Genomic DNA, 25,899 nt, shown 5'->3' on the forward strand with positions numbered 1-25,899 from the left:
AGGGATTCTGCATTCCGGATGAGGGTGGGGAGAGCGTTCCACCAGCATGGAACTGTGAATGAGAATGTTCTGGAAAGTGATTTTGTGGCTTTCTGTGATGGAACCACGAGACGTCGCTCTTTGACCGATCGTAGGCTTCTGGTAGGGATGTAGACTCGTAGGAGTGAGTGAAAGTAGGAGGGAGCTGAGCCTGTGATAGATCTGTAAGCAAGCGTCTATGCCTTGAATTTGATACGAGCAGCGAGAGGTAGCCAGTGCAGAGAGAGGAACAGAGGAGTGACGTGGGCCCTCTTGGGCTCGTTGAAGACAAGACGAGCTGCAGCGTTCTGGATCATCTGTAGAGGTTTGGTTGCACATGATGGAAGTCCAGCCAGAAGAGCATTGCAGTAGTCAAGCCAACATCTTCCTGATGTTGTGCAGTGCAAACCTGCATGATCGAGCTGTCTTTGAAATGTGATCTGTTAAGGTCAGCTGGTTATCAAACGTTACTCCAAGATTTCTGACCGACTTTGATGGGGTGATTGATAATGATTCTAGCTGGATAGAGAAGTCGTGTTGTAGAGATGGATTGGCAGGGAGGACGAGAAGCTCAGTCTTTGCCAGGTTGAGCTGCAGGTGATGTTCCTTCATTCATGTCGAGATATCCGCCAGACAGCTTGAGACCCGTGCAGCTACTGCGGGATCATCTGGTTGAAATGAGAGGAAGAGCTGTGTGTCATCAGCATAGCAGTGGTAGGAGAAACCGTGTGCCTGTATGATGTGTCCCAGTGACGTGGTGTAGATGGAGAAGAGGAGGGGACCAAGAACTGAACCCTGAGGAACCCCTGTGGTCAGTTGATGTGCTCTGGATACCTCGCCTCTCCATGCGACCCTGAAGGACCTACCTGTGAGATAGGACTCAAACCAGTGGAGTGAAGTTCCTGTGATGCCCAGTGATGAGAGGCTGGACAGAAGGATCTGATGATTCACAGTGTCGAAGGCAGCAGACAGATCCAGGAGAATGAGGACTGAAGATTTGGAAGCAGCTTTTGCGATCCGTAGGGCTTCTGTGACCGACAGTAATGCAGTCTCAGTTGAATGCCCTTTCTTGAAGCCAGATTGGTTGACATCCAGCTGGTTGTTTAGAGACAAGAAGGATGTTACTTGGTTGAAAACAGCTCTTTCAAGTGTTTTCGCAATGAATGGTAGGAGAGAGATAGGTCTTTAATTCTCTACAAACAATGTGTTTAGTGTTGGTTTTTTAAGCAGTGGAGTAACCCGTGCCTGCTTGAATGCTGTAGGGAAAGTGCCAGTATGGAGGGATGAGTTGATGATGTGTGTGAGTGCTGGTAGAAGTGTGGGAGAGATGGCTTGTAGAAGGTGTGAGGGGATGGGGTCTAGAGGGCAGGTGGTAGGATGACTGGAGAGGAGAAGTGTGGATACTTCTTCCTTGGTTAGCGGAGAGAAGGAGGGGAGAGGGTTATTGGCTGTGGAAGTGGTTGGTCTGGGTTCCTGTGTGTGTGGAGCTGAGAACTGACTGCTGATAGTTGTTTTGTTGGTGAAGAAGTTCGCAAAATCGTCAGCAGTTAAAGAGGAGGTGGGTGGTGGTGGAGGTGGACAGAGGAGAGAGTTGAATGTCTTGAAGAGTGATCGTGTGTTGGAGGAGCTGTTGATCTTGTTGTGGAAGTATGAAGATTTTGCAGCATGAACATCGACAGAAAAGGAAGAGAGGAGAGATTTATACATACTTAGGTCAGATGTGTCTTTTGATTTGCGGCATTTCCTCTCCGCTGCCCTGAGTTCGGTCCGGTGTTCACGAAGAACCTCAGACAACCAGGGGTTAGAGGGAGTAGCGCGTGCTGGCCTGGAGGAGAGAGGGCAGATATTGTCTAGAGAAGAGGTTAGAGTGGAGCATAAGGTATCCGTTGCGGTATTCACATCCAGAGATGAGAATTGTGAGGGTGGGGGAAGAGAAGATGACACGGCAGAGGAAAGATGGGAGGGAGAAAGTGAGCGCAGGTTTCGCCTGAAAGTGACTGGTGGTGGGGTTGGTGGTGCAGGGGTGAGGAAATTATCTGAAACATGGAGAGGTCTCACCAAAATGTTGTCTGTGATACAGTATTTCTGTGTAAACTAGGTCCAGTTGGTTGCCTGATTTGTGAGTACCTGTGGTGATGAGTCGTTTGAGATCGAAGGAGGCTAGGAGAGAGATAAAGTCTGTTGCATGCGGCTTATCGAGATGAATGTTGAAGTCACCGAAGACTAGAAGTGGGGTGCCGTCCTCAGGGAAAGAGGACAGCAGCACATCCAGCTCCTCTACGAAGTTACCCAGCTGACCTGGGGGGCGATAAATGACTACAATATGAATCTTATTGGGAGTTGTAAGTGTAATAGCATGATATTCAAATGAGTTGTTGTTGCATAGAGAAGAGAGCGCTGAGTATTTCCAGTTGTTAGAAATGAGAAGCCCTGTACCCCCACCCCTCCCAGACTGGCGAGGGGAGTGAGAGAAAGAGAAATTGGTAGAGAGAGCAGCAGGGGTTGCTGAGTCTTCTGGACGAATCCAGGTCTCAGTCAAGCCCAGGATACTAAGAGTAGAATGAGATGCAAAGGCTGGAATAAAGTCAGCTTTATTGACTGCTGACTGACAATTCCATAGACCCATGGAAAGAGAGAGAGGTGTGTGTGAGGATGAGAGAATGGGACGCAGATTAGCAGTATTGCGCTGCCTTTTGCGCGTGATGAAAGGGCGTTGCCGAGAGATAACAGGAAAGTATTGAAAGCACATGTTGAGTAAGGTGAAAAATAAGATAAGAAGTGGGAAGGGAAAGGGAAAAGGAGATACTTAAGTGCCTTTCTGGTGTCCTTGCTCGCTGGAGTCGCGCAGGTAGAGTCGCGCAGATAGAGTCGCGCAGGTAGAGTCGCGCAGGTAGAGTCGCGCAGGTAGAGTCGCTGGTCTTTACCCGAGTCGGTCTTCACATGAAGAGGCTGAACACGAGAGCTGAACGCTTCCGCTGACGCTTCCACAACAGCGCGCAAATTACAAAGATATAGATATAATGCTTTCACCGCTTGAGTGAGGACAGCTGTTTCGTCCGGCAATTAAGTCAAGAAAGCGAAAATGGTCGAAATCGAAACTGCTAGGAGCCAATACTTAAGTGCAATTAAATAAATGCAATAATAATTTTCACATACGGCTGTTTATTAATGTAGCAACGCGGCTAAATAAAATACAGAATTATGTGAAGTTAAAAATTAAAAAATAAGCAGAGAATCGAAGATAGGCTTACCTTGAGTCAAATACAACACTGAAATAACAGGAGAACTGAGTATTCTGAAAAACCACTTGCGCGCTCTTGCCGTGCGTCCTCTATGCTGACCGCTGGTCCTGCATATTAATCGATTACGATTTGTGAAAGGATGGTAATTTTGTTCTACAAATTGACGAGATTGGCTGCCTTTGATAAGGCTATTCTCGCGTGACAGACTACTATTCACTTTTATGATCATCTAGAAAAACCAATTTAGGAAAGAATAAATATGGAACAAAACATGATTTTCTCATAATAAGTTGGTACACTTTAAAGAGAGATGAAATACGGGGCTGTCCAAGGAAAAACAGGACGTGTGATCACCTTATGCATGTGTGATGCATACCGTGTTCATTATTTTCAGGGGCGGAGCAATGAAGGGAGGGGTGTCGATTTCAAATATTGACAGTGATTCACAGAAATCGCTTTCTGCTACTTTACAGAATGAATGTGAAACTCAAACCTCAGTATGTTGACGCCACAGTTTGGACTCTTCAGTCCATCACAGATCAGCTTCAGTCCTGAATCCTGCAAGTGGTTGTTACTCAGGTCCAGCTCTTTCAGGGAGAAGTTTGATGACTGTAGAACTGAAGCCACAACTTCACACTGCTGATCACTGAGATTACAGGCTGTTAATCTGAAAAAAGAGATGACTATGGTTAAAAGGTTATGATCAGTCAAGAGCTTGGTCCTGTGTTAATAATGAAGAAGCTTCTGAGCACTGGAGAGATGTTAGAGAGCGGGAAGGCCTAGGTTGCACTTTTATTTTACATTACATGCACTTATATGTTCTTACATGGCTTTTCACACTGCAATTAACCATTGGTTATAGTCATTCTAAACTCCGCTTTTAACCCTGGGTAAAGAAATATTTCACACTTGTAAGTTAGAAGTGGGTTAAGCAGGATTAGAGCCGCTTCTGTGCTGTGAACCCCGCATTGCAGTGCCAAACTTGCACAGTGTGAAACGATACAATGTTAGAATTACAGTTGGGGTACTCGAGTCCTGACTCAAGTCCAATTTTGAACGAACTCGGACTTGTCACTCACTCGGGTGAACTTGTACTCGGACTTGACACAGACTCTGACATTTTAGACTCAGAGAATGTTCTAAGTACAGTCAATTTCGGGCACTGGAGGACACAATATTATTCAAAAACGAAGCAAAACTACTTGTGTCGTTCCAGCATTGAGCAGTGTAGCCAATCACAGACAATTATATTAAGCGCATGAACGCAGAGGCATCAGAGGCATTTCAGAGTCACCATACAGAGAATTCACTCAAAATGTATGTTCAGAATCAGCGGAGCTTTATACTTTTTCAAAAATCCCTTCATAAACAACAAAGTCTATGTAAATGTAGAGATTCACTGTGCAGATGCGGACAACTTCAGTGTTTCTGACGAGAGTTTTAGTGAGAGTGCAGAACGCGGTAAGTAAGTGATGGCTTAAAAGGGAGCCCTATTGATGATCTAAATAATAGTTTTGTTTTTCATGCTTCTAGAGGACCAGTGGTTACGTTCACACTGTAAGTGATAACTGCATTTAAATGTGAGAGTGTATCCGCTAAATTTTAGTCCTGTGAGTCATGAAATTGCGATGATTGACATAGCAACATTTTGGCTTCTAATAATGTTATGATTTTTGTTACATTTACACTTTAGTCATAAGTTTACAAAACATCTTGCAGATTGCTACAGAACGTTATAGAAAATTTTATTTTCATTTATTTTATAATAAGAAGGATCATAAAAATATTTATTCTATTTGGTACTGCCCTGAAAAAGCTTTTTCACATAACAGATGTTCAATAGCCTAGTCCACAAGACAAAATACAAACACAAAATACAAGACAAATTACATAGGCTTGATTTTTAATATGGTGTGTCATTACCTGAATGATCCACAACTGTTTTTTTATTTTGTTTTTTGGAATGGTTGTTCATGAGTCCCTTGTTTGTCCCGAACAGCTAAACTGTCCAATGGTCTTTAGAAAAAATCCCTCAGTTCCTGCACATTCTTTGCTTTTCCAGAACCTTCTGCATATTTGACTCCTTACTAGCAGTGACTATGATTGTGAGATCCATCTTTTCACACTAGTGACAACTGAGGGACTCATACACAACTAATACAAACACTGGAAACATTTAGTGATGCTCAAAAATGAAGCATCCGTTAAACTTTGGAACTTGATCGTTCGTGTAAATTGTTCTAATTTGTTTAAAAGTTAATTCATTCATTTAGTTCTGCACTTCAGAGGCCAAATAAGATATTAGCATGTAAAACAAAATAAGAAAATTTAAACCACCATCATCTTGCTCAAAAGTTTGCCCCTAGCTCTTAATGCACCGTGTTGCATTCTTCAGCATTACCTTGCAGTTTCTGAAAGATGTATAATAGGTAAACATATGACTGCAACTATACATTGCAATCATTTTGTAAGGGTTAACATATTAATTTAAGAGCTCAGTGTTGAGACCTTTCACCGGAATTTAATTGAGAGGCGACCTGACCAATCATAATGCAGATATCCGCCATTTTTGTCCAACAAACAAACCAAACCAGTTAGTAGATTAAAGTCTAGTGGACTTGAACTTGAAAAATGGTGTGTATTGATTTCTTTTTGCAGTTTTGATGTTCATTCATGTTTAATTTGTGCTATAACTAGAAGAGATAATCAGTTCATGTGCTGCTTGAACTGAGGCGCTACACATTAAAGTGTCAGTCATGTTTGAAATTACTGAGACTTTATTTCACACCAAAAGTAACCTGCTCTGTCTTGTCTGTTGGTGCATTGTCAGTGTCCTCTTTGCTCTGCAAAATATTTTTCACTGTGTGAGAACATGATAGTGTTGTCACGATACTAGAATTTCTAACTTCGATACGATACCTTAAAAAATATTGATATTCGATACCATTTTCGATACCACGGAGAAAAAAACTGCCACAATATTAAGGGGGTATTTTTTTTTTATTTAAAGCTGAATATAACAAGTCTAGAACATGATTATGAGGTATATTTTACAAAAATAGTTCTATCTGTTAATATTTTTTCATTGGACCAGAGCTATATGAGCCATTGTATTTGTATTACCTACTGTTATCAAAGATTAAAATATACTGTAACAAATGGATTGTTTATCGGTCATAAATGCTGGTTAATACATTAACATTATTTGATGAACAGATTTAAACACACGTGCGTGCATCACACGCAAAAACAATGCTCACTGGATCGACATGTAGTCAAGTCAAGTCACCTTATTTATATAGTGCTTTTAACAATAAAGATTGTGTCAAAGCACTTAACACTATCAAATTGGAGTGTCAGTAATGTATAATAATAAGATTAAACATTACATTTTCAGGCATATTATTATTGAATTCAGAGATGTCATTGTCTAGCTCAGTTTAGTTTAATTATATCTGTGTAATCAAATTGATGATAATCGCAAATTTAGGCAAATTGCATAATTAAATAATATATTTTTTAATAAAGTTAAATAGGCACAAGTTAATTTACATTTGACCACAGTTCAAATATTTACTTTTAAGATTCCTCAGTCAGATTATATTAACTTTAAGAATTACAGTGGAAAAACGAAACAACACACTCATAACAACAATACTAGGCCATCTTGGTTAATGTTTCAGAAAAGTTAAAATGAGAAATTACAGAGGAGTTACAGTTAGTTATAGGGGAATTCAGAAAGAGGTGACCCATTGATGATGAGTAGCATACAGGTACATGTTGCTAAATGTACATGTCCCCCTGGAGCTTGTTCGTTAAGTCTGTTTTCAGAATTTAAAAAAATGAGTGATGTGAGGGATATTGATAGCCAAACAATCTTTTGGGTGCCCGCAGCCTGCTCGCAGTGTGAAGCCATAGACTGTAAAAAATATGGACAAAGTGTCTGTGACGTCACCCATAGACTTTCTGAAGAACGGGTTTGAAGCCGTTTATGGGGGGTATGGGCGGCGCCATCTTGGAAAATCTTGGGAAATCCTAACCCCGCCCACCTTCTAACGCAGCGCACGTCACTCAGCTCGCTCTGCTACTCCAGTTATCTCTGTGTATATTTTAGGCAACGAAATATGTTATAAAACACCATACTGACTCTTTTCGTTTTCATTTAAAGAAATCTTACACATTATAGCCACACAAATGTTATTCACTGCACATAACGTTTGCCTATTTATAACAAAACGAAAAACACAAAGCTGCCTCTTTTCGTTTTAAATATAATATAAAAATATTAAATATTTTAATATGGCCCAGGCAATATGTGCATTTGTACTAAACAACGTCTCGGTTACATATGGTAACCCTCGTTCCCTGAGGGAGGGAACGGAGACGTACGTCGTGGTGAACGACGAATAGGAATCTCGCTAGAGAGGCCAATCTACTTCGAGTGAAACTAAACGAGCCAATGCATATTGGCGTGCAATCATTTGCATCAGCTGTGCAGCCTCGCAGCGCGGGTATTTAACGAGCAGCTGGTGCGATTGCACTTCAGTTTTTTGCTGAGGAGCCGAGCCGGTGAGCTGGCTGCCCCGGCGGGTCGCAGCAGATGTGGCGACGGGACGTACGTCTCCGTTCCCTCCCTCAGGGAACGAGGGTTACCATATGTAACCGAGACGTTCCCTATCGTCCGGTCACTACGACGTACGTCGTGGTGAACGACGAATAGGAATCCCTACTAAAGTGCCACAGCTGCTGCACCCCATCCAGCGCCCTGAGCAAGCCTCTACACCTTCTTGCCTGGAAGGACGATAGGAGAGGGCTTACACCAAGAGTATCCACACTGTTGTTCCGTGATAACCCATACAGTGAGATATTGGATAACACTGGGAAAGCGTGCCCGAACTGAGGGAGGGGAACGCTGCAGGAACCACATTCTTAAGAAGAGTTATGTGGGAAAACACATATGGACTAACCCAAGGGTTGTACTGCATATGAATAATGGGTGACTTAGCCCAAGGGAAAGACACAGGCTTCCGTTTAGGAGCAGCCGTGGAAGATATACACATATGGGATCCCTGTAGGGTCACACATATGGGACCCAGCCTAGACCCGGTTCTCAAGGATTCAGCGGATAAAGGCCTGGCACCGGACGCTCCGCCACGTCCGGGCCGAGGGTGTTTGGAGGACTCGACAGGCTTTGACTCTGGAGCAATAAGGGTGCACAGTAGGGTGCAGCAAGCCGACAGAGCCGGTACTCAGTGCCTCTACCCGTTTAGGGTGAGAACACGGGAGGACACGGGCTCTACACGTAGGCTATAGTATCTAGCGAACGTGTTAGGTGTCGCCCAGCCGCAGCTCTACAGATATCTGTTAGCGAGGCGCCACGTGCCAGCGCCCAGGAGGATGCAACGCCTCTCGTGGAGTGTGCATGCAACCTGAGCGGGCAGGGCACGCCTTGAGCTTCGTAAGCCAAGGCGATGGCATCCACTATCCAGTGGGCCATCCTCTGCTTGGAGACAGCCTTTCCCTTCTGCTGACCTCCGTAACAGACAAAGAGCTGGTCTGAGGTCCTGACGCTTTGGGTTCTGTCCACGTACATACGCAGAGCGCGAACGGGACAGAGCAAAGCCAGGGCTGGGTCTGCCTCCTCCAGGGGCAGCGCTTGCAGGTTCACTACCTGATCTCTAAAGGGAGTGGTAGGAACCTTGGGCACATAGCCAGGCCGGGGTCTCAGTACAACATGGTTGTCACCCGGCCCGAACTCTAGGCACGAGTCGTCGACCGAAAATGCTTGCAGGTTCCCTACCCTCTTGATCGAGGCCAGTGCAATCAGCAGCAAAGTCTTCAAGGAGAGAAGCTTTAAGTCTGCTGACTGCAAGGCTAAAAGGGAGCATCCTGAAGTGCTCGGAGCACCAGGGAAAGGTCCCAAGAGGGTATAGAGGGGGGACGAGGAGGATTTAATCGTCTCGCCCCCCTAAGGAACCTGACGACCAGGTCGTGCTTTCCAACTGTTTTGCCATCTAAGTGCTTTAAGGGTGGAGGGAGACAGCCTTCGCTCCAACCCTTGCTGCAAGAAGGAAAGCACTGACCCTATCGAACATCTTCAGGGGTCCTCTCTGCGGGAGGAACACCACTCGACGAACAGGTTCCACTTCAAGGCGTACGCACGTCTCGTAGACGGCGCTAGCGCAGAAGTGATGGTGTTAAGTACCTCTGGGGGTAAGTCACCTAGAACCTCCGCGTCCCATTCCAGGGACCAGACATGGAGTTTCCAGAGGTCCGGACGCGGGTGCCAAAGGGTGCCCCGTCTCTGAGTCAGAAGATCCTTCCTCAGAGGAATGGGCCAGGGAGGGACTGCTACGAGGAGCATGAGTTCTGGGAACCAAGTCCGGGTGGGCCAATAGGGAGCCACCAGAAGGACCTGCTCCTCGTCCTCCCTGACTTTGCACAGGGTCTGTGCAAGTAGGCTCACTGGGGGAATGCATATTTGCGGAGGCCCCGGGGCCAGCTGTGTGCCAGTGCATCCATGCCGAGTGTTCCCTCGGTCAGGGAGTAAAACAACCGGCAGTGGGAGGTTTCTGAGGAGGCAAACAGGTCTACCTGAGCCTCTCCGAACTCTCTCCAGATCAGCTGAACCGCCTAGGGGTGGAGTCGCCATTCTCCCGGGAGCACAGTTCGTGATAGCTCGTTGGCCACACGGTTGAGCACACCGGGGACATACATGGCTCGAAGCGACCTCAGATGCTTCTGACTCCAAAGGAGGAGATGGCGGGCGAGCTGCGACATGCGACGGGAGCGTAGACCACCTTGACGGTTGATGTACGCAACGGTCGCAGTGTTGTCCGTACGGACCAGCACGTTTCTGCCCTGTAGCGGCCTTTTTAGGCGGCTCAGAGCGAGACGTACTGCTAGCAACTCGAGGCAGTTGATGTGCCAGTGCAGTTGGGGGCCCGTCCACACCCCTGACACTGCATGCCCGTTGTACGTGGCACCCCAGCCGGTGGCAGAGGCGTCTGTGAAAACCACAGCATGCCTGGACACCTGTTCCAAGGGGACTCCTTCCCGGAGGAACGAGGGGTCTGACCACAGACTGAAGGTCTGGCGGCACTCCGGTGTGATTGCCACCCGGTGAGTGCCGTGATGCCACGCCCATCTCGGGACTCGGCCGTGAAGCCAGTGCTGAAGCGGTCTCATATGGAGCAGACCGAGCGGAGTTACCGCTGCAGCCGCTGCCAAATGCCCCAGGAGCCTCTGAAAGAATTTCAGTGTGACCACCGTCCTGCCCTTGAACGTGTTCAAGCAGTTCAACACCGACTGAGCGCGCTGCTCTGTGAGGCGCGCTGTCTGAGCGACCGAATCCAACTCCATACCGAGAAAAGAGATCCTCTGCACGGGGGCGAGTTTGCTCTTTTCCCAGTTGACCTGAAGGCCCAGCTGGCTGAGGTGCCTGAGCACAAGGTCCCTGTGTTCGCATGACTGATCTCGAGAGTGTGCCAGTATGAGCCAGTCGTCGAGATAGTTGAGGATGCGAACGCCCTGTTCTCTCATGGGAACAAGGGCCCCCTCCGTGACTTTCGTGAAGACACGGGGAGACAGGGACAGCCCGAAGGGCAGGACCTTGTACTGATATGCTCGACCCTCGAACACAAAGCGCAGAAACGGCCTGTGTCGAGGAAGAATCGAGACATGAAAGTACGTGTCCATCAGGTCAATCGCTGCAAACCAATCTCGGGGACGGATGCATTCGAAAATGCAATTCTGCGTGAGCATTTTGAACGGTAGCTTGTGAAGGCTCCGATTCAAAACTCACTGGTCCAAGATTGGTCGTAACCCACCACCTTTCTTGGGTACAATGAAGTAGGGACTGTAGTGCCCTGACCTCATATCGGCTGGAGGGACCGGCTCTCTCGCGTCCTTCGCCAGTAGGACTGCGATCTCCACACACAAGACATGGGCATCGGCTGCTCTCACTGTAGTGGAGTGGATGGCCCGAAACTTGGGGGGACGCCGGGCGAACTGAATCGCATAGCCGAGCCTGATGGTCCGAATGAGACAGCGAGACGGACTGGGGAGCGCTAGCCAGGCTCGCAGAGACCGTACAAGCGGGACCAAAGGGACCGTAGGCGTACCCGGAGCGGGGCAGCGAGGTGGAACACAGGGGCTCGGCTCGGAAGGCTCTCTCTGGGAGGCGGCCCGTAGCGGAGTCTGAGTGTGCTGTGCAACACTTACCTGGTTCCACAAGGCAGGAGGTGCAGGAGGCGGCTTGGTTGCGTTCTCGAACCGCACACTGTTGCCTGCTGGCGATAGAAGAGGCGGATGAGAGTGGTGAGGATTCTCTCCTCCCACTGCTCTCCTGGTCCTCTTCAGACCCAGGGATAGAAGAACTGCTCTTTTTTTTTTGTTTTTTTTTGAGAATTTAGGTACCACTGTGACTCCAGTGGTGGAACACTCAAAAGATTCGTACCCCGGCCCTCACCGGGTGAGAGCAGCTCCACCCATCTCCGGGTCACCCATCTCAGGGGTGATTGCCGACCACTTAAACAGTGGCTGAGACGGGCGGTGTCATCCTCCTGCAGCGGACACAGTAGAGCAGGCTGTGCCGGAGTGTTTTTTTTTTTTTTTTTTGCAGGGGATGACACCCTTGGCGACGAGTAGACTGAGGGGCAGCCAACGAGGCACTCTGGTGGTACATCGGGGAAGCGCTTCAGTCTGCTGCTAACTGCGGAGAACTGCTGGGCCAATTCTCAACAGTGTCGCCGAAAAGGCCACCTTGTGAGATGGGAGCATCGAGAAAGCGTACTTTGACGACGTCTCACACCTCTGCAAGGACAGCCAGGGGAGCTTCTGGACCACCAAGGTGGACATCGTCTGGCCGAGGGCCTGCGCTGTGACTTGAACACGGTCAGTCGACAAGCGCAGCTCAACTCCGGCTCAGAACTACCCTCGTGCAATAAGAGTGCCTTGGCCTCGCATGCAGGGCAGAGGTGGCTCGCCAGGGGCAGAGCCACCCCACCCTCGAGGGTAGCGAGAGAGGTGAAAACTTATGCAGAATTTGGCACTTTTGGCGTTCCATATTTTGGCACCAATATAGCTCCATACTCCTAAGTTTTCAATGCACATCCGAGAAAACCCCGGGAAAGCATGGCTGTCAGTTCTGAATCTGATTCAGCATAAGCACACACACTATTACAGTGGGACTCAGCATACCCTCATTTCCAGAACAAAACAGGCCCTCTCTCCGACGCAGCAATCGACATCTGCCCTCAGCTGGAGCCCTGAATGAAACGCTAGGTTCCTCCAATTTTGAAGGACCAGCAATCCCATCCAGAAGCTGCACAACTTGTGATGCGCTAGAGAGGGAGGGGCCCTAGGGGGTTGGTTCCCCGAAGGAGAAGCCCTCAGCTCTCAGATCACTCAAGCCATTCTACTGAAGTAGACCTCTCCTGGTGGCCACCAGGGAGGGCGCTACAACGGAGAATAGACAAGGAGACCGCGCACCTAGAGCGCCGAGCGAGCGCTGGGTTGCCGTGACAACCCGCGCTGCAGCCCGGCAGCTCGACGGCACACGACACGCTGAGGAGCGAGAGATCCGTCGGGTTTTCCCCGCGGAAGCTCTCGCCGATCTCCACGGTCCCCCAGAGTGTCGAGCAGACCTGCAGCTGTGCTTACACACAAGCAGCGGCTGGCCAACAACAGAGGGGACTCAACTTTCCGGAGAAAGAAGAGTTGACCGGCGTGCCGACGTGGTCATGTTCCCGTGCGAGAACATGAACCACCCACGAACACAATCTCACATGTTTCCCAGGCATGCAAGACAGTGATCGTGGCCGTCAGTGAGGACAGGAAACGACCGCAACCAGAAACACACGGGTGGAATGTCATCTTTAGAAAGACGCAACTCACACCCATGTAAGCTCTTTCAGGGAAATACTCTCCTTGGTACTGAAGCACGCAGGGGAACGGTCACAGCGGACACAGACAGGAATATGCACCTGTCGTGCGCTGTCTCTCTTCACGGCAGTCTTACCAGCCATAAGAACGGCTATTCAGTGCTCTTGGCGCACCGTTACCAGCTGTGAAAACAGCTTTTTTGTTTTGCTCAGTAACACATAAACAAAGAGAGAAAAAGAAAGTCGACCCCGCTGCTGCGCTGTATCGCCCGCACCAGACACGAGAGATCATCTTGAAGAGCTTGCTCGTTGTTTGATCACTCAGTAGATTAAACAGCATCGAAACGCTCGGCTCCAAAGCAAAAAGCTGAAGTGCAATCGCACCAGCTGCTCGTTAAATACCCGCGCTGCGAGGCTGCACAGCTGATGCAAATGATTGCACGCCAATATGCATTGGCTCGTTTAGTTTCACTCGAAGTAGATTGGCCTCTCTAGCGAGATTCCTATTCGTCGTTCACCACGACGTACGTCGTAGTGACCGGACGATAGGGAACAGATGTTGCAGTAAACAACATTACAGATCACATTCGTTGTATTAAAATTTAAAATGACAAAACTCAACCCAGTCTCTTTTTGTTAAATTTCAGTTTTATAAATATTAGCTATTATAAAAGTATAAGTAAAAGGTAAAGTTACAAGAAGCTATACAAATAAAGCAAACAATTCAGTCAAACATAAAAAGTCAGCGCTCGATCTAGTCTAACCATACAACGGTACAGTTAAATAGCTTATAAAGTTATGAAACTTCCCCTCAGCCAAAACGATTGCCCAGGGAACAAATTATAGATTTACGTTACGAGACCAAAAATCGCCCGTTAGATATACACAAGACGAATTATATCTCATGTTTAACCACTACAGAGACGCCAGAGACAGCGGCACCTCAGAACGTCTAGCCGAGGAAAGGCTGTTCCAGACGGGGTACATCGCGCTGAGCGCCCGGTCATCGCTGGATCTCACAACTGGATACAATTTTCATAAATCTTTATAAATAAACCACAGATTTGAGCTTTAAACAACTACATTCTCGCCTGAAAAACTCTTAAAACTACATTTCAAATCATGATACAGAAACAGTAGTATTATATGTCAACTGTATTAAAAAATGGCGCTTCTTATGTTGTCATTCTCCGTGGCGCTGCCTTGTCAGCTGTCAATCAAGCTGTCAATCAAAGTTAATCACGCCCTTATTGTCATACATTTTATATCTAAATACGATCTAAACTAACGAGTTAGAAAACAATTCACAGCCCTCATGGTTGTCAGGCACTCAGAACCTATCGAAAAATACAATAAAAGTCCATGGGACCAACCTAACATGAATTTATGCTGTGAAAACGGACATTTTAACATGGGGGCTATGGACATTTGCTCCCTTTTGGGACCTTCCCCTAGCGGATTTTCGATGTATTGCAGTTTTTCGCACTTCCGGGTAGGCTTCATTTTTCAGATCAGAATGTTGCCGCTTGTGTGAAGCGCGTGTCCGCGCTATTCTCCGACATGCCCGCTCGCGGTGTGTTTTTAACGCGTCCACGCTTTTCTCTGACATGCCCGCTCGCGGTGTGTTTTTAATGCATGTCCGCGCTATTCTCCGACACGCCAGCTCGCGGTGTTCTTTATCAACCAAAGTCGGTCGCAAGGGCGCCGCACTCGCCATTTTTCCATTCACTTCACTTTTGCTATTTAACCAGAGCGAATGAGACGAGTGCGGTCACGTGTGGTGTTAGTCAACGCGCCTTTGGAGAGAAGTTAAAGTGACAGCTCGGCTAGTATGGGAGTATCGATACTTCGGGACATTAGTATTGGTACCGTTCAGATATTTCAGTATCGATATTTATCGAAATATCGATATTTTCGACAACACTAGAACATGATGTGTGGCGTGAGTGCGGAATGGATTGTCGGACGTAGCAATAGTAACTAAGAGGGGCGTGTCTTTGTTAAAGGTCAATTTCAAATTATTTAAATCTTTGTGGACTCGACTCAGACTCGGACGTTAAGGACTCGGACTCAAGTCCGACTCAGTCCTCTTTGGACTGGGACTTGGACTCGATTGTTAAGGACTTGAATTTGACTTGGACTCGACAAAGGTGGACTCCGACCCATTAACTACAATATAATTTAATATATAGAATGCGAAAAACTGTACGTTCAGAGTAGTTTGTCTGAATACATAGTATTTGAAAAACAGTCAGCGAAAAGTCGCCGGATGACCTACTACTTCTGGAAAGATTCTGAAGTGTGCATACGCTGGACACTTTACTATCCCATGAGGCCAAGGAAGAGGTTTTATGAATGGCAGTGAAGCGACGTAACTGACGCTTGTAGGTCACATAATAATGACAACATGGCGGATGTAGTACGTCCAGATTCCATTCATACTAAACACATTCATACTAGGGCTACACAATGTATCATTTCAGCATCAATATTGCGATGTGCGCATCCACGATAGTCATGGATTGATGGATAGCCTTGGATTATTTGCTAAATTTAACCATCATAGAGTGAAAGTTTATAATGTGCATGTCGAGTCAGGCATCAAGCGCAAGAGTATGTATGCCATTTTCTTTGCGCACACACAAAGCCACGCAGACAGCACATGAACACCGAATTCAGTTCCCTTTCTCTTTTTTCCGAGCTTAAACGGACACGTGCACGTAAAATTAAGTTACATTTTATTATGTCCGTCTCGGCGAGTATCCTCGTAAACACAGTCGGTTGTGTGCTGTAAACAATTGAGAAAGAAAACGGATGCGTGTCATTTATATTAGGTCCAGGCATTCATCTTAAAGGGACAGCAGCTTAATGTACCCGCAGCTGTTTCTGATACCAATGGTGATCAAACAACAACAAAAAAAGAGAAAATTACTTTTGTAGCTTTAACAAAGATAAATTGTATTAATTACGGTAATTAATTATATTAGTTATATTTCATTTATACATTGAAGACTTATTTTTACATTTCATTATTCAATTTCTGTACCTGAATACTGTTAGATTTACCAGAAAAACAAAGCATTGCTCATTTCAATTGTATCTTTCTTCTATTGTATTTTTCTATGCTCATAAATTATTTTCTATGCAGATTCACTTCCCTACAAAATCACCCCAATTATTCTAGACTGATTAATTCTATTCAAATAGAGCTATTCAAATCAACTGGTGCAATTGTTTATTTATATATTGCAATATATATATCGGAGAAAAACTAAATATCGCAATGTTAGTTTTTTCCAATATCGTGCACATCATTCATACATCTCATCTAACGCACCATGATGAGCGTTGTGTAAACAGTTATTTCAGCATTTAATGGGAAACATTTTAAATGGCAACAGAAAACTCGCCAATTGGAGTGAAGAAGAGACCTTTTCATTTTTAACTTTACTGTCCAAAAAGTCCATATAGAGAAAAAAAAAACTTGATAGTACTTGGTAATATAATATGAGGATGCGCAATGCAAGAGCCTTCATGTAAACAGGTTGCATGCAGCATGAGATGGGTCTGTCTGCGGACTGCAAGACTGAGGGCGTAACTTGAAGGGGGCGTAACTTGAAGGGGGCGTAACTTGAAGTTGTCCAAATCACAACCGAATCACACGAGATGTCAAAAGAACGAGATTTTGTTGGCAAGACGGCAGCTCGTTCAGGGTTCAGAGACCACGGTAAGAATATTTTCCACAGATAACCGTGTAAGAAATGTTCATACAGTATTGTGTTGTTTTTTGGTACTGTTTCTGGAGTTGATAATCTATTAAAAGTTTTTATTTATTTAAAACTAAACCGTCCTCGCTTGGTGTTGTTAAGTATTTTACTGGCTGGCGTGGTAATAATAATGCTGCCTTGCTCTTGGAATTGGCGTAAAACTGCTTTCCTTGGTATAAAATGTACATGAACACCCTCCAATTTCGAACTTGAATGCAATGAGCTCGAAATCACGATTTCAAAAGTTGTAAATATCACATTTCTGATAGCACGTGAAAGCAACATAAGTTAGGCTAACTAATGGCAGGCAATAAAAACAATATAAGCTAGCTAACGTTAGCCAGGGTAAACATTAGGCTAATTCGGGAGCTCACTCTGTAACATGCAACGTGTAACGTGTAATGTTATTTATTTCCCCTCACACATTGCTGCATTCAGAAGTTTAGTTGTGATTACTTGACGGGTGCCTTTTTACATGAATGTACCGCAGTATTTCTGAAGATCTTGTTCACCAGAACAATAAATGTTAATGTTTGTGATCATTTTAATTCTTATTTTATTTTCCTCTAGCTTCATTCAACAGTTTAAAGTATCTTAAAAAATCCAAACAAATGCCAGTTGTGCAGCAAAATGGGAGATTTCTACATTTGTGTGGGTCACAGTTATGATTCAAGTCAAGGTTCTAGTGCTAAAATTATTTTAATTATCATAATATAACATTCACTTCTACATTAGACTAATGCTTTTTGTTTTAGGCAATAAGTGTTTCTTTTCATTTCTGAATTGTTTTGTTATGGTGGCAAATTAAAGGAGTAGTTCACTTTTAAAATGAAAATTCTGTCATCTTATAATACTCACCCTCATGTTGTTTCAAACCTGTATGCATTTCTGTCTTCTGCTGAACACAAAGGAAGATATTTAGAAGAATGTCAGTAACCAGACAGTTTTTGGGTCCCATTGACTTCCATAGTAGGGAAAAAATATATACTATGGAAGTCAATGGGACCCAAAAACTGTCTGGTTACTGACATTCTTCTAAATATCTTCCTTTGTGTTCAGCAGAAGACAGAAATGCATACAGGTTTGAAACAACATGAGGGTGAGTATTTGATGACAAAATTTTCATTTTAAAAGTGAACTACTTTAATATTGAGGAAACAGTGCTACCAGAAAAGTTCATATTTAAAAAAAAAAGAAGAAATGCAAACATGTTTTACACTTAAACTTTTCTTTTCTTTTGTCAACAGGTGTGGTAAACTGGAACTCCTTTTCAGGGGAGTATAAAAGGACCTACCGCATTCCCTATCTGATCTCCCGTTGCATTCAATGTGATGATTTGTACAAAGACTGTTAAAGGAGAACTCCGGTCAATTTTAACATTAAGCTCATTTTTTTGTAAATTTGGAGTGCTGTCAGTACAGAGAACAACGACAAAAATCTGTGTTGCCTACACCGAGTTATTCTATTTTTAAAATTTGCACCCTGTTGACTTCAATGGGGCAAGTACTAAACCTGCTTTTAGCCTCTTAACATCCTTGATGTGTCATTACAAGTGCACAGCCAATGTGAGTGATTCCTTTAGAGTGAACACGAGTGAATCTGACTGCAGTAGATGTGAAAGATATGGATAAAAATTATGTTAATTCGGCCAGCGCTCATACCTGTATTTACATCCTGTTTTCGGTCGAAGTCCACAGTAATCGATTGTCGAGTTCACGCACATAGGTTTAGTTACCTATGATCACGCGCATGAGCTCGACAATTGATTACTATAGACTTCGACCGAAAACAGGATGTAAATACAGGTATGAGCGCTGGCTGAAATATTATCATTTTTATTCATATCTTTCACATCTCAACCCAACTCATCCCCTTATATAACTAGGGCACAATACTTTAATTACAACAATTCATACTATACCAATCCTGCTGATTTCAACACTCAAACACAAAACACTCAATCATACACAAACTTACACGCACAGTAATGTATATTCTAACACACACACACACATAGCCTTCCTTCTCCACCCTCATGGTAATCTATTTTTTCTATCTTTTTTTGTCTTGTCAATTACTGTTTTTATTTGTTTCATGTTGAATGTGTGATACATGCTCTCTATATATACTTTTTATAATATCAAATAATCATTGTTTACTGTACGTTTTATGTTCTTTACACTTTGTTTGGGTTTTGTATCGTGTGAGGTTTTGACAATATTTGTATAACACTTTTTGAAAATTTAATATAAAAAAAGGATGTTAAGAGGCTAAAAGCAGGTTTAAAACTTGCCCAATTGAAGTCAACAGGGTGCAAATTTTAAAAGGAGGATAACACGGTGTAGACAACACCGATTTTTGTCGTTATTCTCTGTAATGACAGCACTCCAAATGTACAAAAAAATTAGCTCAATGTTAAAATTGACCGGAGTTCTCCTTAAAGGATACTGGGGAAGTGGACAAATCTGATTTTCTATGACAATATTAGTGACATAAATTGTGGATTGGGTTTGCATAAACCCTCCTTGTGTTGCCTTTGAATAAAAGTTTTTTTGTGATAAGTTTGCTTGTAGTTAATTTGTCTCAAAGTATAAGATATTTGACAGTAGTGCATTTAACTGTTTATTAGTGTTGTCAAAAAATCGTTTGTCAGCACATCAGGCAATATGACATGAACAGATATTTAAAATTATTTATTTAAAACATGAAAATATGTTTAACAATATTTATTTAAAAAATAATGTTTTAAACAAAGCCAAATTTCAAAAGAATATCTATATTAGTACTTGCTCCACAGTCTAGTTGAGGTGGGACAATTAGAAAAAAACAATACATTGCAATATGGTTTCTAGCAATACATTATCAATACCTTGGCAGTGGCATAAATGCATATTGAAACTTGCTTTACTGTTTACAGACAAAAACAAGCATTTTGAAGATGTCATCTCAAAGGTTTATGTTCTTGAACAGCTAAGAGTCAGTTTAGTGTACTGCATTTGAATATGTTCAGTTAAACTTATGCGAGATCGATTAAGAAGCATACGAAACTAATCGCATACTTTTCTCTAATCGCTCTCACGGTCATTTGATGTCATTTGATGTCATCTCGTCATATCGCGGAAGTGGGCGTAACTTGAAGGGACGTGACGTAACTTGAAGGGGCGTGGCTTACGGCATGACGTAACTTGAAGGGGCGTAACTTGAAGTGGGCGTAACTTGAAGTGGGCATAACTTGAAGTCTTGCGGGGTGCAGACAGATACTATTGTGCAGCATTCGTCCAATCAATGAATCTAACACCGCAAATATGCAAATTAGAATGTTAACCAAGTGTTTAGGAGTGTACAGCATGAAACATCAGTTTATTATTACCCAGGATTAATTGTTAACCCCGGGTAAATTATGATCTGTGTAAAGGTTTACAATGACCTCGGGTAAATTTCAAGTGTGAAAAGCCCTCTTGTATGTCAATAATTAGTTATAAAACAGATAGTTCTGGATCTTGATTCTGAATGGTTGAGCCGTGTTCTAAGCCGTAGTAAATTACTCTAAAAGGACTTAAAGGACAAGTTTGGTATTTTACACTTAAAGCCCTGTTTACAGATCGTTTCTGATGAAATAGAACGGTTAAGATTAAAATTTTGACACATGCTGCTGTCTCCAGAATTTTAGGTTTATTTCGCTTTCCCCCCCACCTACAGAATGGCTGCATAGGTGAACTCGAACATATCCTTCCTAAAACGCATTAAACTTTCGTTTACAAAGAGATGAAACTCACCGAGTGGTCAGGGGTGTTCACTGATATACTCAAACAAAAATCGCTGCAAAATATGCTTTCCAACAGGTTTTATCGTAGTTTTTGTCCAACTCCATTGACTTGTATTGAAAGAGCTGTGTGCGGTATGGTATTACTCCGCCGCTTCTTCTTCTGCTTCTTCTGTGTATTCAATGAAATGCCAGTGGTTTGCTTGCAATTGGCAAAGGTGCATTATCGCCACCAACTGGGCTGGAGTGTCTATTATTCAAGCTCTCAACGGAAGAATCTACGGGTGTGAGACGTTTGGAAAAATAGATCCACAGTTTTACAACGAATGGTAAAACACCTGTTGGAAAGCATCTTTTGCAGCGATTTTTGTGTGAGCATATCAGTGAACACCACTGACCACTCGGTGAGTTTCATCTCTTTGTAAACGAAAGTTTAATGCGTTTTAGGAAGGATCCCAGCTAACAATTTTAGGTTATAAGAACGTTTCCGTAACGTTCCCATTAAGTTATAAAAACGTTATTTCTGAATGTTCTAGAAACGTTCAAAGCGTCCAGTTTTTTAGACGTTGTATTAACGTTATTTCTTAGTTATAAGAACGTTATTCAAAACGTTATTAGAACGTTCAATTCTCCTGTTATATGAACATTGTATTAACGTTCTTGCTTGGTAATAAGAACGTTGTTCAAACGTTATTGGAACATTCAATTCTTAGGTTATAAGAACGTTTCCATAACGTTCCCATTAAGTTATAAAAACATTATTTCTGAATGTTCTAGGAACGTTCAAAGCAACCAGTTTTTTGGACATTGTATTAACGTTATTTCTTAGTTATAAGAACGTTATTCAAAACGTTATTAGAACGTTCAATTCTCCTGTTATATAAACGTTGTATTAACGCTCTTGCTTGGTTATAAGAACGTTATTCAAACGTTATTAGATCGTTAAATTCTTAGGTTATAAGAACGTTTCCATAACGTTCCCATTAAGTTATAAAAACGTTATTTCTGAATGTTCTAGAAACGTTCAAAACGTCCAGTTTTTTAGACGTTGTATAAATGTTATTTATTAGTTATAAGAACTTTATTAAAAATGTTATTAGAACGTTTAATTATCTTGTTATAAAACATTGTATTAATGTTATTGCTTGGTTATGAGAACATTATTCAAAACCTTATTAGAACGTTCAATTATCTTGTTACATAAACGTTGTATTTAACGTTCTTCCTTGGTTATAAGAACGTTATTCAAACGTTATTAGAAAGTTCAATTCTCCCGTTATATAAACGTTCTCTTAATGTTTTTCTAAGATTATGAAAAACGTTCTTAAAACATTCCATTCACTTGTTTAAACATTCTCAATGTTTTTGCAAATAATGTATATATGACAATAATTTTATAAAAGCACCTTATTAAGAACTTTCAAATTTAAAAATTAAGACAAAAGATCTAGAAAGATAATTAAAATCAAAAAGACCCATGAATCATGTCTATAATATGTGTAATGTAGTCCATTGAAGACGAGCTGAAGTGAACCAAAGTGTAGTTTATTTCAAGATACAGATACAATTGAAACCGACTTGGGTTAAATTGAAATATGAAATTAACATGAAAATAAACCTGGACTAACATAGAACAAACTGATTAAACTTCAAAATAATGAAACATGAAACAAAACTAAAATAACCTCTTTACCTAACCCTAACCTATCAGCAAGCTAAAAAAAACAAAAACGTTTTAAATGACATTATCCACAATCACATCAGCTTCCACTTCCAGCGCATCGGACTGGACTGGACTGGACCCTGAGATGATCTCCGGAGATACTGCAGGGAGAAAATAAAACAGTGTTGTATTAAAGTGTGGTGAGATTAGTATAAAAGCACTGGGATGCTGTAGTTTGCTCATGCACAATATCTAATTAAATTTTCTGACAATTTACAAAAAGTTTAATCTGCTTTGGAATATTGGGAGAACACATGAAGATACGAGACTAGCTCTCTGCTCTTGTCCCTAAGCCCAGAGCCAGATGCTACTAAATTTATATTGCTTTTCATGCTCAAGGACTTTGCATTGTTTCTATTTTAATGCACTCTTAAAGTTTAAATTGCATTAATGAACCGTGCCACATCCCAAAACTGCAATCTAATGATAACTTTGCTTAAATCAAAAATATTTTAAAAGGTCATTAATGGATCATAATTATTGCACAAATATTATTAAGCAACAAAAAGATTAAAATATTAAATAATTATTGAACTAAAATATAGTACATTTATTGAATTGATGAAAAGGTACACTTAAGGTGTTTGGTCACTTGAGTGTGACCCAATTATCATATAGGAAAACACGCTTAGGCTCTCTTTTGCGAGCTACATGAACCACGTGACCACAAGATCAAAGTTGTGCGCAACTCTCTTTCAACGGCTCTGCATCACTGCAACGCCAGAGGCGCCGGTTACCATAGAAATTCGCGCCTACAACTGCTGCACCAAGCCAAAAATACACATTTTAACGCAATTTGAGCAAAAAAAAAAAAAAAATAGCTGCCTGGAGGAATTGAAAATATGGCCTTCCATACACTGTATATCATAAATTAGCACAATTTACAATACTAATGGTTGTTAAAACGCGTAATTACAGTCTGTGAAAAGGGTCCATTACTGTTGTCAAGTGCTCGATCCAAATATCAAATTTAAGAGGAGCCTGGGGATATCCTTCCTTTTTAAATGTCACATAGGAGCTTGTTATAACCTGTAAAACTGCAAACACTGTAGACAACTTACACGATAAAATTACAAATAAGTTACAGATTTCAGATGACGAACTTGACACATGAAACAGATAACTGGAGGGGGAAATACCCGGGCCATAGCTAAGCTAACTTAATTGAGCTAATGTTAGCCGATTAACTTTTGAATCTCAAGAACGCGTTCAAATTAAAATCAGTTTAGCTATATTGAAAAGGCGAACAAGGACACTGGAAAAGGTGAATCTAAATAAAGACATCAATGTAATTTCTCGTTTATTCTTCAGTTTTAACTACATATTTGTGTAGTGTTGTTAACTGCTCTGTGGACTGCGGGAGCAGTTTAACGTTAGTTACTCAAGACAGTGAATGCAAACTGTTGATCTAGTTAACTTTATTAAAACAGTAGCAACTGCTGCAAAACTAAGTTAATTAGCACTGATACAAGTATTTGATTCATACAACACGCAAAATTCAACTTACCTAAAAGCTGTCGTCTCCGTGTCCGACATCTTGTCCCGCTGACGCTGTGTTTGATTGACGGGTCGTGCCGTGCGCTGCAAAACCACGCCCATCTTAGGTAATAGGTCGTTCGGACGTGGGGAATGATCAGATAAAACTACAGTCTATCATAACACATTCCCTGTTTTCTCTTTGACTGTAATTGCAAAAGTAAATTTTTTTTTTTTTTAGAGGTAAAACCAAATTTATAATTGACTGTCCTTTTTGAATTATTTCCTGTTGAATAAATAATTATTTTATATCTGGGATTTTTTTCTAAACTAATAATAATATTTGAATAAATATTTTAACCCCCCAAAAAAATTTCAGTGCATTGTGTCACTGTATATACAAATTATGTTTCTGAAGTTGTTTATTTGTTTTAATTTAGTAACGTTTTTAAAACGTTCCACTAACAAGTAAGAATAACGTTTTGATACTAACGTTTTTAGAACGTTTATCAATGACATGTTGGCACAACGTTACTTTGGTAACTTTGAGAGAACTTTTATCTAAGTTAATCAGCATTGTGACAAAAGTGTCTAATTCATACAACAAGCAAAATGCACTCAACTTAAATGAATAGGCTACTGCTATTTTCCTGAACATAATTCTTTTATATTCTGGGATTTTTTATTCTGACCATAAAAAATATTTAAATGAAATAGTTAATGTCAGTGCATTGTGTCATTAGTTGTGTCACTGGATTTACAAATTATATGTTTCTGAAGGTAATTTGCAGAATAAAAAGCTGTATAACTAATTTGTAATGACTAATATATATTTTTTAACATAATAATGTTTTTTAAAACGTTTATCAATGACATGTTGGCACAACGTTACTTTGGTAACTTTAATCTTAATATATATTTTAACAATAACGTTTTTAAAACGTTCCACTAACAATGTAAGAATAACGTTTTAATGCTAACGTTTTTAGAACGTTTATCAATGACATATAACGTTGGCACAACGTTATAATAACGTTACAACAAGAACGTTTTTGATAACTTTTAGAGAACTTTCAGAGAATGTTAGCCAATGTTCTGAGAACGTTCCCTGTTAGCTGGGATATGTTCGAGTGCACCTACACAGCAAAAAGTCCAGTGTTAAATTAACTCTCCTGGGAGTTTATATGGCTCCAGAGTCAGTGTTAAAATATGAGTGTTAAATTAACACTCAAGAGTGTTAAAGGTAATGAGCTCATTAAGTGATGCATTGAGTGATAATTGACCAATACTGAAGACACCTGATGTTAGCAAGGAGAATCACCAAAGGAGAAAATCTCATTTTTTAAGACACCGTTATGGTGATCAGTGTTTGTTTTAGTTGGGCTCTTGACCCATAACGCATTAACTTTAAATTTTGTTTGGCTGTTGTATCTGAGTTATAACTCTCAGATTAACAAAGAGAAAAGGTGATCAGGTGGTGTTGATTATGATTTGATAATCATAATTTGACCTGAACATCAACTCTCATTTAGAGAGTCAGATTTACCTTGTTGATTACAGCAGCCTGTGATTCTACAGCAAATGATTTTTATCATTATCAATATAATCCAAAATTTTTCATAAAAATTGTTCTGATAAAAATACTTAGAAAATTACTTTATTTAGACACACTGACATCAATAATCAGCCTGTGAATCTCAACAATGGTGACAATAATAAAGCATGTTGCAGTGCATTCTGGGTGCCACCAATCAAAACTCATTCATGGCTCCCATCATGCATTGCGGTATGAATAAATTATGATCTGAATTGTCTTACTAATTTCCTTTTCCTAATTGAATATTCTGTTTGTCACCATAGTTGAGATTCATACACTGATTCTTGATGTCTGTGTGTGCCTAAAAGAAAGATTTTGTTTTATCAGAACAACTATTAAGAAATCCTTTAGACCAGTTAGAAAAAAAATCTTAATCTGTAGAATCACAGAGATGCTATAATCAACAATATACATCTAAGTCAGAGATTA

The 25,899-nt window shown here is 41.9% G+C and overlaps 1 protein-coding gene across 1 annotated transcript in view; it reads right to left on the minus strand.

Annotated features, from left to right (window-relative positions):
• Positions 1-25,899, minus strand: part of LOC308696495 (NLR family CARD domain-containing protein 3-like) — a gene marked incomplete at its 5' end in the record, with an annotated part of 137,565 nt that overhangs the window by 104,265 nt on the left and 7,401 nt on the right. Inside the window, one exon of the mRNA XM_081375259.1 lies at positions 3,754-3,927. Coding sequence (XP_081231385.1) covers positions 3,754-3,927 — 174 coding nt within the window. The remainder of the gene's footprint in view (positions 1-3,753; positions 3,928-25,899) is intronic.

The sequence above is a fragment of the Scardinius erythrophthalmus genome (assembly GCF_964197995.2).
Source record: "Scardinius erythrophthalmus genome assembly, chromosome: 1".
In the NCBI taxonomy this organism is placed as follows: domain Eukaryota; kingdom Metazoa; phylum Chordata; class Actinopteri; order Cypriniformes; family Leuciscidae; genus Scardinius; species Scardinius erythrophthalmus.